This window comes from Zonotrichia albicollis, chromosome 1 (assembly GCF_047830755.1).
Source record: "Zonotrichia albicollis isolate bZonAlb1 chromosome 1, bZonAlb1.hap1, whole genome shotgun sequence".
NCBI classification, from domain to species: Eukaryota; Metazoa; Chordata; class Aves; order Passeriformes; family Passerellidae; genus Zonotrichia; species Zonotrichia albicollis.
This window is the reverse complement of record NC_133819.1, coordinates 140,398,795-140,417,021: the sequence shown is the minus strand read 5'-3', so window position 1 is coordinate 140,417,021 and position 18,227 is coordinate 140,398,795. Positions and strand designations below refer to the sequence as shown.

Genomic DNA, 18,227 nt, shown 5'->3' with positions numbered 1-18,227 from the left:
GATGAAGATATCAAGATATCAAGTGAAACATTAACAAAGCCTCTATCCCTCTCTGCTTCATGTCAGGGAACATTCCATCTGCAGACTTGTAGCCTGATAAGCAACACTTCTGCTCATTCATGAGTCATTCACTTATGTGAACATTAGAAAATAATGCTGTTTATTTGGGATTAAAAGTCATTTAAAAAGGTGAATGGAAATCTGTACAAAGATATATTGCAACAAACCCCAATATTTAATGTATATACTAGTTCAATTTTCTGGGAGTATCAGTTTATGGATATTCTGTTATATATTCATGCCTCTACAAACAAGATACAATATGATTTGCATATTTCATTCTAATTCAGAATGCTAGCATACTTTTGATTTCAACTGAAATTAAAATTTTGGTTAAATATAGAGTTAAAACCTATGTCTCTACATAATAGAATAACCCAGCTCAAGGTGCACATGACAATGAACCAGAAAGAAGCCCTGAAATTGCTTCATTTGTTCATTTTATTCTTGAATAATTCAGGCAACAACGTCTGAGTATATTAAATAAGAGAAGATGCCTAACCTTGTACAAGTAAAGGGTCGCAAATTCTGTAAAAAGCACCAGGATAGTGGCTTTCTCTCAGAAATAAGGCTGCACTGATCCTGTCAAAGTTTCCACAATTTATTTCTTCTTTTTGTACCTTTTCAAGAACACAGTTTAATTCTATGACACAACCACTTAGTTCAGATCTACTATGCAGATATTTTAGTGAGGATATGTATTAGAGTTGATACAAAAGGAATTAATCTGTCTTAATGCTTATGTATAGTCCTACTTTAAAGGCATGTACAAAAATATACAAACAGATTTTGCAAGTTGTAAAGATAATGTAATTTTTGAAAACATAAACATAGTTCTAATTTGATGAGAAAAACAATGCTGCCCAGCCACACACATGCAGAGCTCTCCTCAACGTGTCTGCTGTATAGAAAAGGAGAAGCAGATCACTTTTCTTACTTTTGTCTCCTAGAGAGAAAGAAAATGGACAAGTCATGACAGGAGTATCCATACCTAAACATCTGGTCTCAATTCCTCTCCAGAGTCCAGATGACAGACATTCCCTCACTGCAGAGCCAACTAGCATGTATCCTGAGTCACAAGTAAATATAGCTGTAGATCCATATGTGATTTGAGTTCCAATCTTATTCCCATTTGGAGGTGTAGGGAGTTCTCCACAGGAAATAACTTCATGGCAAAACAAAAACAAAACATAAGTGTACAGCTGAGACTCACAAACACCCAAACAATAATTCCTATTAAGAAAAAATACTTATCAACCAGTCAATCAAATAAATAAATTTCACACCTTGAAGGATTTTTGAGAAATCTGTAGAAATCATAGATTAAAAACCTGAGAATAAAAACTATTCCTTCCCCAGAAATTGTACTTAAAAGAGGGGGAATAGCGATTGAAATGATTTCTGTAAAGTTAAAAAAGGCACTCAGGACACTCTTGAATGCTGTTTAATTACCTTGGCTTTATCAAGTACATTGTGCATACTGGAACATGACAATTGCTATCAGATTTAGTTATGCTTCTTTGGGAAGGGGTCATTTTGGTCTTCTAGATCATAATGAAATGCCTTCCCTAGCATTCACATATTTCAGTTTTATAAAGAGTGAATGATATTGATGGAATTTATTGCTATTTATTTACAATTGAAATATCTTTTCAATCAAAATTCTATTTTTCTCTGTAAATTTTCTTTTATTAATTAACAAAACTAATATATTAGTAGTAAATAGGAGGCTGAAATTAGGTAGCACACTTTATGCCTGGAAGAAAGTCAAGTCATATTATTTCAAACAAAGCTTCTCAAAACATAGCTAGAAGTATGTTCCAAAGTAAAAAGAGATACGAATACAAATTTTACTTTGCCTTTCAAAGTAAAAAGAGATACGAATACAAATTTAGTATGTAGACTATGTACACACAGAGATATACATACAGACTAATACACAGTATTTTTAACACTAGGAGAGAGGAAATGTTGTAATTAAATTTTTAAAATTCTCTAAATTCTATATTCAATTTCCAGTTATAAAGAACTCAAAATCTAGGTTAATTTCCAGTATAATTAACCTGTGTTTGAAAATGCATTATTAAAGTTCTTTGTTTTCATATATATTGTCAATAAATTCCAAATGTATTTTGAGACACAGTTATCTGGCTTATTTACAGGCTTTTTTAGATATTTTTGTATTTATACATAAACATGCAGATACACACATTTTTATGCAGGAACCAAAAGCACAGTTGTATCTCACTCTGTCAGAGGCTATGTCACACCATGTTCCATAAAGAGAAAGAGTTTTGCAGCTTCAAAGTGTAACCAAAACCCCACAGTTTTTAAAAAGAGATGTCTAAATGTAAATTTATAAAGAAATGTGCTTTTCACAGCAGTAGGGGAAGGGAACACAATGATAGCTACATCTTTATTTGGTTTAAATATCTGAATATTAATTACTTATTTTTTTTAAATTATCTATTGCAGGTTACCAGCATACCAGCTAATGGTAGGGATGATGTGGATGTGTGCAAATGCACACTACATGGTAACTACCAGAAAGGAGAGATTATTTTATTTATCAAGTGTGCAGACAGGATACAAAGGTTTTGCGCTTTTTAAGACTTTACAGCATTCCTCATCTAAAATAAACATATAGGAAAATATTTTCTTTGTACCATTACAAATTAAGAAATCTTTAAACTCCAGAAGTGTGCCTACAGATATGTTCTTGTCAACCTTTAGGATACCCAGGAATTCCAGCCAAGAAACACTTTTTCTAATTTACAATTTGAATACTAAATGAGTTCATTTCTAGTTCACCCAATAAAACATTTTTTCCTGAAATCTGTACAGCAGATGCAGACAAAAGATGTACTCACTTTGGCAGTAAGGCCGCTCATTTCTCCAACTCCAGGTCCCATTAGCAAGACACTCGATAGATGCTGGTCCCAAACCATAATACCCAGGATCACAGCTGAAAACTACTTTTGTTTTATACTCATAGTGCGAACCATTCACTATTCTCCATCTTCCATGTTCCAGGGTAAAAGAATTGATGCTTGGACATGTAACAACTTCCAAAATAACAAAAAGACACAGTTATTGGTGGCTTAGCACAGGCAGATTGAGAAAATCTGCACCATTATTAATAAAAACCGCATTTTAAACACAATGACATAATCTTTGAAAACTAAAGCTGTACTTGAAATTGGCTGTGGTTAGAGGGCATGAGTTGTCTCATTTAATTAATAATTATCCAGAAAGAGAAGGGATTGTGTATGCAGAGTGATGCAGTTGGTGTAGACAGGAGCTATAGCATGGCTGAATTCACTAGAGGTGGACCCTCCGTGACATTTTACGTCAGGCACCAGAATCTTGACTAAAATTTTAAGTACATTTAAATGGAGAAATTATTTTTCTACCCTGGTAAACTCTATGAGATATGAAAGACTTCTTTGAGAGGCTGTACATTGGTGACAGAAAAAATAATAACCATATACAGGTTTTTTTTTTTTGACAGATATATATTTTTGTCTAATTTCTTAATTCTAAGTGTTCTTCCTCCAGAAATGGAACAATAGCATTCTATAACACTAATAGAATAAAAAATAGTGTAAGAAGCATAACGATTTTTCCCACTTTGTTTTTCTCTATTTTCAGTGGTTCTTTAGAAAGAGAAAAATTCATGACAGAATGAAATTTTCAAGAAGAAGATAAAAAAAAAGGAGAAAGGGGAAATCCTTGAAAAATACTCCAGTCTTAATTTGCTTTCATTTCCAAAATTCATTTGGTGAGATAATCCAAATCCTAATGTGCATGAGACACTGACATCCCTGTATCACTCTTGCAACCACCTGGGTTTTCATATCCCATTTCCCATTTGTAATTGCTGATATCCACTTGATTTTGGAAGTTAAATGCATTTTCCCTGCAGTGATGTTCCCCCAAGTTTAGATGGTGTAGGTCTATAATGATGGGATGAATATAAATAATAAGCATCAGTCTCAAACAATTATCACAGGTTTTGCAATTCTGGATAGTAAAAAGGGTTTGCTAACAGTACATGTATTATGCACCTAACACTGAAGAGATGACTTTGGTAGAAAACCTCTGTAACCATTAACTTTGATTTAACTGTAAATTAATTATTAGCTTGATTGTAATCTATAAGCTCTAGCATGTTCATTCTGCTTATGCTGTGAAATTTCAGCATGTCTTAGTTACATATACTTCATATATGCATTTCATAATAATTGAATACCAGCACATAATTCACAGATTAAAGTAACCTGAAGATAAGCATTTAAGTCATGTGAAGATTTGTGTCATGGATATATAAAAAAATGTACAGACAGGTTTTTTACTCACCAGAGACTTCTTACATGTTACTCACCTACACAGCGAGGTGTTTTATTATGATTGCTCCAGGTGCCATCGGGCTGGCAGACTGCAGTGGTAAGCTCTTTGGCTGATAGCCTGTATCCATCATTGCAAAAATAAGTAACACGGGTGCCAACCAAGTAATCCGTAGTTAATATCCCACCATTTAGTGGAGCTTTAGGAATTCCACAAGATATTGCTGAGTAGAGACAAAGACAAAGTTTTTTATGTCTTCAATATAAGTTTCCACTGACCTCAGAGAGCTTATGCATTGTAAAATCACTAGTCTTAAATTAATGAAAATTAATTTTTACCTCATTAATGTGAGTTTTAAGCATGGAAATAAATTTTCTTAAAATTTTAGGGAATTGAATACAATGAAGCTTTTGATGGAGAAAGTAAAAAATAAGAATAATGGTTCATAAGTCTGCAGCTAAGAATTCAAAAAGCAGGTGATAATATAGAAAAGGGGATAGAAAATATCTGGAAAAAAATATGACCAGCATGGTTGAATCAGTAAGGCACCAGTCTGAGAAAGACACTTTCTGTGGTGTTTCTGTGTCATATGATTTATGTTCAGATTTCTTTCATCGGCTGTACTTTGTGACCTCTGGCAAATCACTAAAATTACCTTTCAACATTCTATTTTTCTAGGCCTAGGGTGAAACTCTGAGATCTAGCTCCAATCCCTCTGCAATGGGCAGGAACACCATTTACTACATCAGATGGCTTCAAGTCCAGTCCAGCCTGGACTTGAACACTTCCCAGCATGGGACATCTACAGCTCTTCTGGGCAGCCAGTAAGGAATTCCCTCCTGAATGTGTGATTTGAATTGATCCCCTTTTATTTTAAAGCCATTCTCCCTATTCTGTCACTGCATACCCTTGAAAAAAACCCCTCTCCAGGTTTTCTGTAGGCTTCTTTTAACCCTCATCTTTGTAGTCTGTGACTTATGAAGCGAGACTGAAGCACTTGTCAGTGAAGCTTTTCAAAACCACTGCAGAGGAGCTCAGTTGTCTCCTTGTCCCAGGTAATTGAATGTCCTGTATCCTTCTGGACAGGGCTTGCAATTTGCCTGGTCTTCATTTTATCACCAATATATCTTTAGAAGCTGTTTTGGTTGCCCTTGACAACCATGGACAGATTTACTTTATCAAGGCTCTAACCTGATCCACAGCTGCTTGGACAACTTGTCTGTATTCCTCCCAGGATGCCCGTCCTCATTTCCACCCTCTCTAGGCTTCGCTTTTGTATTTTGTTTTGTCCAGGAGCTCCTTGCTCATCCAGGCAGGTGTCCTGAATTTTCTACCTGACTTTCTCTTTGACAACATTTCTAAGGATGCGAACTATTCTGAGCTTGGAAGAAGTGATCCTTTGACTATTAACCAGTTATCTTTGTCTATAAAGCCTTAAATCTAAGGCTTTATTCCATTGTACTCTACCAAGCAAATCCCTGAAGTGGTCAAATTCTGCTCTTCTGAAGTCAATGCTAGCTAGCATTCACCCTGTCCTCTGCTCCATAGATTTTGTACCCTAGAGTTTCACAGCCATTGCACCCTTCAGCTTTATATTCCTCATCAGCCCCTGCTTGTTGCTGAGAAAAAGATCCAGCATAGCACCTCTCCTTGCTGGCTCCTCTATCTCTTAGAGGAGAAAGTTGAAAACTGCAAATAAAAGTATAAGCTACTATTTTATTTCTTTTCTTTAACAAAAATAATGTACCAAGAGAAGATCTGGTTCTAAATAATTCTCTGTCTGTTTTGGGACCAAAAATAAAAACTAACCCCTTTCCAGATTTTGAAACCATATATCTAATGTAGGTCAGATAAAAAAAAAAAAAAAAAAAAAAAGGTGAAAAAAAAGGGCTTAGACATTTAAGTCTGAAGTACCTTACTTTGAAGTCAAATCTTGAGCCTTAAGAAAGCACCTATCATGCCCACACAGGAAGGTTAATCCTCTCAGACTATGTATAAATACTTGGGAAAAAAAAAAGAGTGTAATCTATTTTTGCCTCTTCTGGGAGCTGATCTGACATAAAACTGATTTGCTTCATAAGCAATATAACAACTGTGTGGCACAGTACCAGAGCTAATAATCACAGCTAAGACACAGGTAAAGCACCAATCCTATAACAACTTGCAGAACAGAGGCATAAGAATCAATGTTAAAATATTCTTGCATTGCCATAAAAAAAACCACTTGCATCTTACATGGAAATTTAACAAAAAGAAAAATCAAAAACCACAGTACAGACACATTCTGCTAAAAGATCACAGAATAATATTTCTAATTTGCTATTACCCTCTTGGCAACCATAAGAACTTATACCTAATACTGTCACAGCATCTATTGGCAAGGAGAGACAAACTCACACTTAGAAAAAAAAAAGAAAACTGTGATTAAGAAATTGAAGACCCCAAGAAACTATTATTGAATTCAAAGCTCTAGAGGGTATGAGGACATGACCCCAGAGAGATAAAGAGTGACAAGTTAATTAAATGAGAATGTTCCCCTTCCATCTTTTACTGAACATCTGATAAAACTACTATTTCGCTTGCCATCACCAAAGAGAGAAACAACTTCTATGGCACTAAAATGAAAACATGACCATGTTTATTATTTCTTAAATTCCTCAATAGCTTGGATTGCAGATTAGATTAATCTATCCATTTCAAGATGATAGCTATACGCTTGTATAACCAAGTAACACTGTTTACTGCATAACTGGCCTAGCTTAACCTCTCCCTTCAGAAGCACACTAATGACAATAAAAGCTTTAAGACGATTGCAAGAGTTGTCCAAACAATGTTCATTGTGTCACATCAGGGCTAGCATTCAGCAGTGCATAAAATTAATATCCACCTGCAAAATAATTGTAACATGTAAACAGCATTGATTACAATCCTAAGCACCAACAAATTCTACAATATTGCTTATTCACGTAATGGACATAATTCAAATCCTGTGTCTTTTACCAGTCAGTAAAATATATATCAGATACATTCTAGCTGCAACCTGAGGTGTCCTATATCTACCATTGAGATTAATTACTCCAGTATTCAAAAATCTCCATTAGCAACTTGATAAATTTTGAGTCATATTATCCATGTTAACAGTCAATCTTGTGGCACACGAAAAATATATCGGTCCCTTAACTGTAAACTTTTAAGAAACAAGATGCAAACCACCAAGGCAGGATAACAGACCTTTATGTAAATAACAGATCTCCCAAAAGTTACCCAATGACATTTTAGTTTACGGCAGTTATGAGCTGAATTTCACATTTGTGGAAACTTGCACAGAAAAGTTGTCCAGAGAATTTGTGGATGCTGTATCCCTGGAAGCGCTCAAGGCCAGGTCGGACTGGCTTTAAGCAACCTAGTCGAGTGAACAGTGTTCCTGCCCATCCCAGAGGGACTGGAACTAAAACTCTAAGGTCCCTTCCAAGTAAAACATTGCATGATTTTATGAAAATTACCTTTTAGTTAGGGGAAAATGTAAAAAAAAATCAGGAAAATTTATTTCCACTTCAGATACTTTGACAGGAAAAAATGACAAATAGGAAATATCCAAAATTCCCTAAAAAAAGAACTATCACAGAAATGTTTGGTCGCTATAGGTCAGCTTAGGGAACACTGTTAATCAAACTGAAACATTAAAATCTATTCCTTTTTCACAAACTTTGGAACATAGGTCCAGTTCCAAAGATATGTATTAAAAATATACAGAGTCATTGGAAAACCTTAGTCATATTAGCTCTCAAAGAAGACCAGCATTTTGAAGACTTATGCGAAATTTCAGAAATTTTTATTGGATCAAAAGGAAGCTCTTAAATATTCTTCACTGAATATTGAAACAGTGTTTTTTGCGTGTCAGTCCTATTAGCTCCACTTGAAATACGGTTTCTTAAAAGTGCATTTTTTTTTATGAGTTTCAAAAATTTTGGCACAGAAGTATGACCCCGAAACATTTCCCTTCTATTCATTTTAAGTCAGAAAAGAAAAAAAAAAGTTCCTTAGAGTGTATCTTTTTTTTTTAACCAAAGAATTTACCTTGGCAAGCTGGGACGGGAACATCCCAGGAGTAATACCCATATGGAGACTTCCTGCACACGGCAGTGCTTTTCCCGATGAGCCGAAAGCCGCGGTCGCACGCCCAGCGGACCATGCTGTTGAGCTGTCCGCCCGTCTGACTGACAATGAAACCGTGCGGGGGCGACTCTGGCGTGCTGCAGTACAGAGCTGGAAACATAAATATTAAAGGAACAAAATGTGTGTTCAGAATTCGTGTAGCAATTCTTGAGAAATTCTGGTTGAACTCAGAGGACATCTGATCGGACACTGAGAAACCATTGCTAAAAGTTGTATGTTATGTATGATAATGCATGCATTGACCAATTTCACAAAATATAAAGGTAACAAAAATAGAGCTTTATAAGCTATTTACAAGATTCAGGTTTCAGTAGACTCCAAAAAAAAATGAAGTGATAGCTCACTTTTATAATTGGCTATAGCTTCGGGTTTTTTACCATCTTCTTTTTAAATCAAATAAACTACTGAACTTTAGTTTATGATGAAATTTATTGCAATTGTATACATTTCAGTAGTATACAAGTTTTTGAGAAAGAGGGAAATAACAAGTATATCCAGAACACAACTCTTTTTAAATAGTCCTTTTTTCTGGTCCTAAATAAGTGTTTTCATTCAAGTTCTGTAATACACTGAACTGAAGTAAAACATTAAAAATAGATTTTAATGACATTTATGACTATTGTGATAAATCCATGGCAAAAATACTGCTTTTAGCTGTTGATTTATTTAGAACACATTAAGTTTTACAGGAGTCTTATCTAGAGACTATGAAAAAAATCATAACTCAATATGAGAGAAAAAGATATCTCTAAGAGTCACAGTTCTTATAATCTGAAATTATTTATGTACTTTACAACTCTGACATTAAACACTGGTTACTTACTATGTTTCCTTTATCTCATTTGTTTATTGAGTATCAAGTAATTTAGGTTTGGCTATCTTGTCATAGGAGTGGACCAGAAGTCTCTTATAACCTGGTAACCACTTTAAGATGAATTTTGTGTGTGCAAAAGTTTAACTTGGTCTTTGATTAATTTGATTAATAGCTGCAAGCCATAAAGGCTGTTTTCCCTTTTTGTTGGAAAGAAAACTGTGCTGGAAATTTGTTTCTAAGCACTTTGTTTATGCTTTGAAGAAATGTTGATGACTTGATATTTATTTTCTCAGGCAAATAGAGAACTGCTGCTTTAATCTTTTCCACGCCTCACGACTTCCTTCAGGTCAAGGTTTTTCTCATGTGAAAGCTTCCTCTGGCCAGAATGGAGTCATATGGCTGTTTGTGTACAAAAGATATTTATTAAACACACTAACGAAAAGAGCAGAATCAGAACTACTGCTATATCTTTCAGACCAAATACTATGAAAGTATTTTCTTCCTTACAGTAAATGTCTCTTGACTTGCACTTTTTGAAAGAACCAAAGATACAGAGACATACCAGTATTTTCTGTGTGAAACAGATCACTAGAAAATACTTCCTGTCTGCCTCTCAACCGTTCTCTCACTGCCTGAAAGGAAAGACTTCGAAGAATTTTCTCTTCTTTCTCTTTTAACATGTCCAAAATGGACTACTGGAAATGAAAATCAATAGCATATATTATTTTATGCCTAGTGAACAGTGAATTTTACCTAATGAATAACAAATATTTTAAATCTGAGAAAACTATCCTCTCCTAAAGGGAAAGATGGAACTGATGTATTTGCAGTATACATGATTATAATTATTTTTCTCCAATGGTGAAGTGGCCAAAAATTGAGGAAAACCAAAAAACAAATTAGCAGAAAGAATTTTATACTTATTCTTTATTTGTTTATCCACCTTATGAAATGAAACCGCTTTTATGCCAATAACTTCACTAGTATCTACAGATACTATCTCCAGTACTCTTCCTTGTGTGTATTTCATATCTTTGGTCATCATAAAAAAAATTCAAATATCTATTTTGTGCAATTACTGTAAATTGCAACAAATCTACTTTAGCTTGATTAATTAAAAGATTTTCCAGTAAAATAAATATTATACAATAATTCTGTAAAAGCAATTTTACTAAAATCTAACTTTGTCAGGTACCATTTCCATACACTATTGATAAATATGTTAATTTGAATTAATAACTCATAAAATACTGGCTTTTTTACATACTAATTTATCTCTTTTAATGTTGATTGCTGCTTCTGTTGAACCTTAAATTAAAAAGTTCAACCCTTCAGGGTATTACATTTTTCCACTTTATAGCTGTTCACTCCTGCCTTGTTGCAATGCTTTCCCCTATCCCACCAAAATTCTTAATGACAACTTGCATAAAGATCTTGTTAGAAAATCACCCTAGTATGAAGAGGTACACAAATGCAAATAAATGAGAGGGAGAAGAGGAAGCTGCGTCTTTTATCTTTAGTACTGCCTTATGCCATTTTGAAGCCCCGTCTTTTATTAATTCTCTACAGAGCACATGTGTGGGGCTTTTTTTTCCTCACAAGATGAGGGACATTAGATTCATATATATAGAACAGATTGGATTTCCTTTCAGTTTGGTTAATTAAGGATACCAAACATAGCTTATATTACCCTTTTCACATAAACAAAAGTTCCACATTGAAATTTTATGCACATTATAAAAAGTCACATTTGCATACCTATATATCTTATCCTGAAACCTTTTTTATTGGTGCCATGATCTGCTGACCACCGGAGAAATACTTCATGGCTATTGCTGGTTATATTTAGAGAAGATGAATAGTCCCCACTGAGAGATATGAGCAATGGGCTATGACTATTTGGTCCTTGGTACAAAGGAAGGAAAAAAGAAGAAGGACAAAAGGAGTTACAAAGTTTAAAATAACATACAATAAAACATATGCGCACAATTAACATACATGCAAAACTTCCTTCAAGCAAATGGCAAATTATTTTGAAGTAAAAAATTGAAATACGTTATAACTGGAAGTTATATTTGCTCAAAACAAAAATTATTTCCAAGTATAGCAAGCTGTACAATTTTAAAATAAAGTAATCCAACAGTTCTTTTTATCATAACAAATGAAAATAATTGCCTAAGATTTTTTATACTGAAAAATTATGATATGCATAAATGATAGTAATTAGAAGCAATATTAAAAAACTGAATGATATAGACAAAGTATCATCCAAAGTTAGGTATTCTATAGTTACCATCAAAAACCTCAAGTATATCAAATTCCTTTTCTGTCTGGAAGAATTCAAAGAACATGCTGATATTGTAACCCTTTTCCACAGTAATGGTCCATGCACACATCTGGAGGTTTGGGTAGCTGTCAGGATATCCAGGGCTCAGTATTACGCCTGTTGAATCCAGACGCATTTCATTGGCTGGACAGAGCACTGTGGAACAGAAAAATTGGCAAAAAGTCTAAAGCCCATTATTTCTATTTCATATGATTGATGAGATTTTCCCGAGTTTTAAAGAACTGCATTACTCATTCTATTTCCTTCAATTGAGAAACATGGTGATTTAAAATATGAAGATATTATTTAATTTTGAATTTATCACTAGGTCTACAAGACCTAGTGATATCTCATTAAATAGAAATAGTTGATATTGCCATGTTATTGGAAGTTTTTTCAAAAAATATATTTGCCTCATGCTATATGAACAAATGCCTTCATTATATTCAGAACCTAACACTGATAAACAGCTTTGAAATCTTTTTATACTGACAACTAACTCCTACATGAAAATGAGTTAGTCCTGAGTTACACAAGAAAAATAATAGGATCTTAGTTTTCTCAAGACCATTGGAAATAAAATTGTCTCATTAATTATGAAAATCAGGTTTTCTGTTGAAAAAGTTCTTGAATTATAGAGATAAAGAACACAGGAAAGCAGAGAAACGGAGAGAAAAGGACTATCTTCTTAAAAAAATTTTTCAAGAATCATAGAATATTTGGGTTAGAAGTACCCTTTGATGACCATCTAGTTCAACCCTCTTCAAATGCATCCAAACTGAACTTGAAAAACTGTATCTGCCCATATATTTTAAAAATATTTGTATCTTGGTTGCAAATTATCATCTAGTTGCTAAACTTCAACAAGAGTTGTTTCTCATGACCTCTTTGTTTCAATTACTCAAGAAGAGATTGAATACAGCACCTCCAACCCATTTAACAAAACTCTCATGGCTGGAATCTGGCTGGAATGGAATTTGTGCCATTTGTGTCACATATCTCAAGAAAATGAACAAAGCAATCCTCTCAACTTTATACATACATATAGACATATATTTATATAAAAATGTGTGGCAGGGAGAGCATAACAGTAATCTGGCTACACTCATTTAGTTGCAGCTGGTTTTGCCTTACAAACTGTCCTTAATTTCAGGATTTTCGGCTAAACATCCCTCATAATTTTATAGGGAATTTAAAGACTTGTTTCTGTTAAAGAGTTTCCCTTTGGGAATCGGGTAGGTAAGCTTCATGAATCAGAGAAAATGTTATCTGAGATATAGTTAAGAGATGTCAATAAAGAATTTTCTCAGGGTCCCCTTATTATGATGCAAAATACACTTGGGATCTTCTTACTCTGAAATTTTCATTTTATCCTGAAAGTAGAAGCTAATTTAAAAGAAAATTGAGGGCAAAATTACATGCTTTGTTTGCACAATACCATATTTTAACTAAATAAGTTGATAAAAATTGGCTAAACTTGTGGAATTTAGTGACTATTTTCACACCTAAAGGAAATCTGCAATAATTTTGAGAAATGCTCATCCAACTGAAACACACAAGAGAAAAAGTGTAGAAAAAAAATTGACATACTTTTAAATAGTACTAAGTGTGATGTAAACTAACATGCAATAATTAAAATTACCACATAAATGTTAAATATAGTTCGCATCAATATTTTTTTAGGAATTTGTCATTTGTCTATTACATCTTTACTGCAATATATAAGATTCAAGACTAATGTTAGTCTTACGTTACTTTTGCTCAGCAGCATTCTTCAGATGTACTTATGGATTAATTTTGAATGTAGATATTGATTTATTTAAGTCAAAAATTAAAGAAAAGTTCAATCAAATGCCTGACTCTATACTATACTGGCTAAAGCATATAAGATATGCACAAGGTTAAAGCATCAGGAATTAACAGTATTAAGTTAAAAAAAACCCCATATGCTCTACCCAGTGAAAAGAATTAGTACACTAATACTAATATGAACAATCAGAAGAACTGAGACTTTTCCTTGAAAGTGACTCTTACGTAGTGTGTTATACTCTGCACAGTGAAGTGTGGCAGCTTATCCATAGACCAATGCAATACAGTAAAATCATGAAACACAGAAATTTTTGGCATGTATTTTTGCTGCCTTTAGGTTCCACAAAGCTCTCTATTCATCTTTTACTATAGAAATGGAACTTATATCTGTGATTTTCAAACTTATACATCAGATAAACAAAGATAAAAGAAAATATGCTGCTTTCTTTTCTAGGTTGCCAGTAGGAATGGTCATTTTTAGCACAATTTGACAAATTCTTTTGCAATTTTCCTTTTAATTTTCCAAATCTAATTCTGAAGACCATGTTAATTTCATTTTGCTTTAAACAGAAATGATAAGAGTATAGATTTAAAGTTTAGCTTTGGAACCAATGTTTAGCATTCGTATCTGACAGATAAAAGATTAACTACAGTAAATGAAGTCATCATTCCTGAGTTTTTGTCTTGGGTCTTGCATTGAATACAAAAATGCCTTCAGGAACACACACTGAGAGAATGCTTCAGGATCAACACATATGTCCCTATTTGCCCTATCTAATATTGCATCATTTTAACATTTAAAGCAATGCCTGGACGTTACTATGGTTTTTCACCTATTAAATGCTATACGTCTGCCAAGTTAGGATTTAAATTTAAATTGGAGTGTTGGAAGCTATTTCTAGACACATTTGTATCTAACTAAATGTCTAGATTTTCAGAAATTATCAGTGTAAAAGTTCTTATGAAGCTCACATTTAAATTTCACTTTGCATTTTTAAGAACTACACTCAGTGCTGTGAATGACTGACTTCTGCATAGTTTTGTTCATAAAATCAGAGGAAAACAGCTTATTCAGTTATAAGAGTAACTTCCAGCTTTCTAAGAATGAACAAAAAGAGAATATTTATACAAGTTTTTTTTTTAATTCTCAGCTGAAAGCTTAGGCGAATGATATAGTAATAAGAAAGTCCTAAAAATTAATATACTGATGTTTAATTTCTTAACATATATATTGTGCACTATTTCATAATTTTAGAAAATGCTTAGAAACAGTAAAATAACAAAGTTTTACTTAAAATTTACTAGATTTATTCATAATTAATTAATTTTTGCCTAATGAATCTTTCATCATGAGTGTTTTATGGATATGTTAATGAATTAAAATTACTGTAGAAGGACACAACAAAACATCAGATTGATAGAAAAAAACAGATGGCAGTAATTTTCATATAATACAAATATAAATCAAACACACTTTTTCTGAGTGATTTGGAAAAGTATTTTAATCCTGATGTAGATGTTAGAATATTAAGCTCAGGAACAGATGGATCAAAAAAGTATAACACAGAAACTAGCAGAATTCAAAATAGCTTTTGTTTATATAATTTATACTTTTATGAGGCTGTGGTGTTTTGTTTTGGTATTTTTTTCTTGAAAAAGCTTTATCATGCATGATTATAACTCTAGGTCCTTATTTATCTTTCCAGATATCAATGGAAGAATTAGTAGCAAAACATAAACTCATGCCCATTGCTGGAATTGCAAAGAGATTCCATTTTTTTAATGAAGCATGTGCAAGGCCGGTCTTCATTTGTTCCCTAATCAGTTTGGGATGAAAGAAAGATTTCTTTTTTTTTTTTTTTTTAATTATGGAAAATGTATATTCTACCATAATATATCAAATTTTGCCTTAATAAATACTAGTTTAAAGTGTGATGTTAGTGCCTGGTAGAACTGTAATAATTTTGACCTTAACAATGAGATGGCATTATCTCTGTGTTCACAGTTCTCAGTAAGAGAAAAAGTCAACAAACACACACACAAATGCAGAAAACCTGTTTTTTGGAATACATTGAATAAAAAATGCAAGTAGTTAAAATTGCATGAAAAAATAATTTTGTGAGCTTGTTCACCCAAATCCATGCTATGCTAATTTAGCATCTTTTAGAATTCCCATATAAATTTTCACATTATTATGTTGTAGAGAAATGAGTCTCGTTATTTACCAGACTTCCTAAAAAAAAATAAAAAGGAATTGTAAAATTATTTTCACAAAGTAGAGAAGCCGCCCTTTCAACTTGTGAAGTTCATTAAAAGATTACTAATTATTTTGCATTAATATCTGACATACATGAAACAAACCAAAGAGAGATATATTGGGATAAATCATCAAAAGTCTGAAATAGTTTCAGTATGCTGTATTCCATAAAGACATGCAGAAGTTATTTATGGAATCACCACTGAACTGGTATAGCAGCAGGAAAATAAAAAGCAAAAAAACCTTGACAAGTGGGTGGTGCTCCATCCATCTGAAGCCTTTCCCCTAATCGGCATGTCAGAATCTCGTTACCAACCAGCGTAAAGCCTGGCTGACACTGGTACCTTATGATGTCTCCTGCTCAGAAAAACAACACAGGGCAAAACACACAAACAAAATAAGCATTAAACAGCAATTAACTGGGACTTTTTAGCTTTGAAAACATTATTGATTAATGAAGTTTCTTACCACCATATTATACAATGGGCTAAATGACCTCTGGCATGAACAACTTTGATTAGTCTAAGAAATGTGGTAAATGAGCTTTGTGTTGCACATTGTGCTGCAACTATCATTCCTTTCCACCGCATTATGTATTAGATAGTTTGCTAAGTTGTCTGGCTTTGACTGATGCTCTGTGAACCAAATGTCCATAGAGCTTCAAGCAATATAATTTATAGGATAAACATTACGGACCTAAATAAAGGTCTAAGATCAAGTCAGTAATTCATACAATCCTGAGGGAAAAACTTAAATAGCAAATGGTTTTGTTGATGTTATCTAGGTCTTACACTCTGAGAATAAGAAATTTTCATTTTTAATTAAGTAGTAACATGTAGTTTTATGCACCAATAAAAAGTAAAAACCTGCATATTCCAGAAGTTCTCTTTGGCCCATATTACAGAGAGAAAAGGAATAAAAAAGGTAATTTCCCTTTGTGACCTATATAACTAATCATGTATTGGTGCATATACTAAAAAAAAAATATTTTCTTTGCTGTAACGTGAGCAAAACTATCTCACCAGAAATCTGAAATCAGATCATAAATCATATTTCTTTGAACTTTAAGTGGCTAAGTAATATTATTGACATGTCTCAGAAAGTCAGAATATCATCCCCTTCTCTGATCCTCATAACTTTTACAAATTTGATTTTTAAATCACAGAACCTTAATTCTGGCATTGAATATACAATTGTCTACATGGTTTTTTATGGGTTGTTTGTTTCAGTGAAATATAATTTTTTACATTAAATACTATGAAAAATGTATTTTAAAATTAGGTCAATTACAAAGAGTTATTGTATTACTTATATGTTATCTCTGAAACATGGATGGGATTCAGGATGCGTAAGAAAGAGGAATGATTTCCTAAAAAAGTGTATTTTCAAATAAAAATTTAAAATATTACAAGTATGATTTGCATTCTGAGAAGCCTGTGCACGTTTATTTCATAAACAAGCAAGTTTATTTCATAAACAAATGTTGTGCTTTTATTTTAATATTACCTATTTCCAATTCATCATCCTCAGCTAGAATTTCAGCATTTGGTACATTTGCTGGAGGCTGGCAGACACGGAGCTGATAGGCTACAAACAGGAACAAAGCACAGTTGACATTCTCAAATAGAGTTATCATAGCCATGCAACAACAGATTTAATATCCACATTAGCAGGATAAGCATAAAAACTCAATTTATATTGAAACTTTCAAAAGAATCAAAATAAAGGAAATTAAAACATTGGAAGTTGTGTCTGTATTCTCAGTAATTTAGTTTTAGTGGTGAAATCCTCTTCATAAATAACATAAAAAGTTTAGAAGTGGTTGCCAATTTTCTCATTTGAGCAATTCTAGTCAAAAAGCAAATATTTTTGAACTTTTCAATCATTGTTTTTCTTGTTGTTTTTTTGGGTTTTTTTCATGATACAATTTTACTTTTGAACTCTTCCACTTTTGAAACCTTGTAATAAATACAAGTTTTGGAATCCCAAAGATTCTACATGGAGGCAGCATAACTAATGGACAGCAGCATTTTGAATGTGAAATTTCCTAACAAATAAACACTTGTGGAGTACACATAACCTGCAGATAGAGAATAATCCTGCTTTCAAAATTCTCATTTGAAGTTTCACATGAAATAATGTTCTCAGATTTAGCACATTATGCAACAGCCAGGCAAGACAACCACGTCAAATAAATAAAAAATAAGTAGGAAGTGTATGCAGAAGTAGTGCAGACTGATTTTTCCCCCAGAGATCCAATGAAAATGAGCCCATGTTTGGAGACAGACAAAATACAAACTGACTTTAATTCAATTAGGACAGAAATCTGGTATAAGAAATTGCTTTGATATATTTTTACCTACAGTGGAGTCTTTTCTGTGTTAAAGTGTATGTTCAGGATGAAGTATGCTTGGTTCTCATTAATATTGCATTTTCAT

The 18,227-nt window shown here is 33.1% G+C and overlaps 1 protein-coding gene across 7 annotated transcripts in view; it reads right to left on the bottom strand.

Moving 5' to 3' along the window:
* CSMD3 (CUB and Sushi multiple domains 3) overlaps window positions 1–18,227 on the bottom strand; it is a 580,686-nt gene that overhangs the window by 65,698 nt on the left and 496,761 nt on the right. For all 7 annotated transcript variants that reach the window (XM_074556146.1, XM_014263981.3, XM_074556154.1 and 4 more), the window contains 8 exons: window positions 17,296–17,376; window positions 16,033–16,146; window positions 11,691–11,879; window positions 11,156–11,302; window positions 8,485–8,673; window positions 4,445–4,630; window positions 2,931–3,125; window positions 1,052–1,225 (listed from right to left, as the gene is read on the bottom strand). In XM_074556146.1, the coding sequence (XP_074412247.1) occupies window positions 1,052–1,225; window positions 2,931–3,125; window positions 4,445–4,630; window positions 8,485–8,673; window positions 11,156–11,302; window positions 11,691–11,879; window positions 16,033–16,146; window positions 17,296–17,376 (1,275 nt within the window). The remainder of the gene's footprint in view (window positions 1–1,051; window positions 1,226–2,930; window positions 3,126–4,444; window positions 4,631–8,484; window positions 8,674–11,155; window positions 11,303–11,690; window positions 11,880–16,032; window positions 16,147–17,295; window positions 17,377–18,227) is intronic.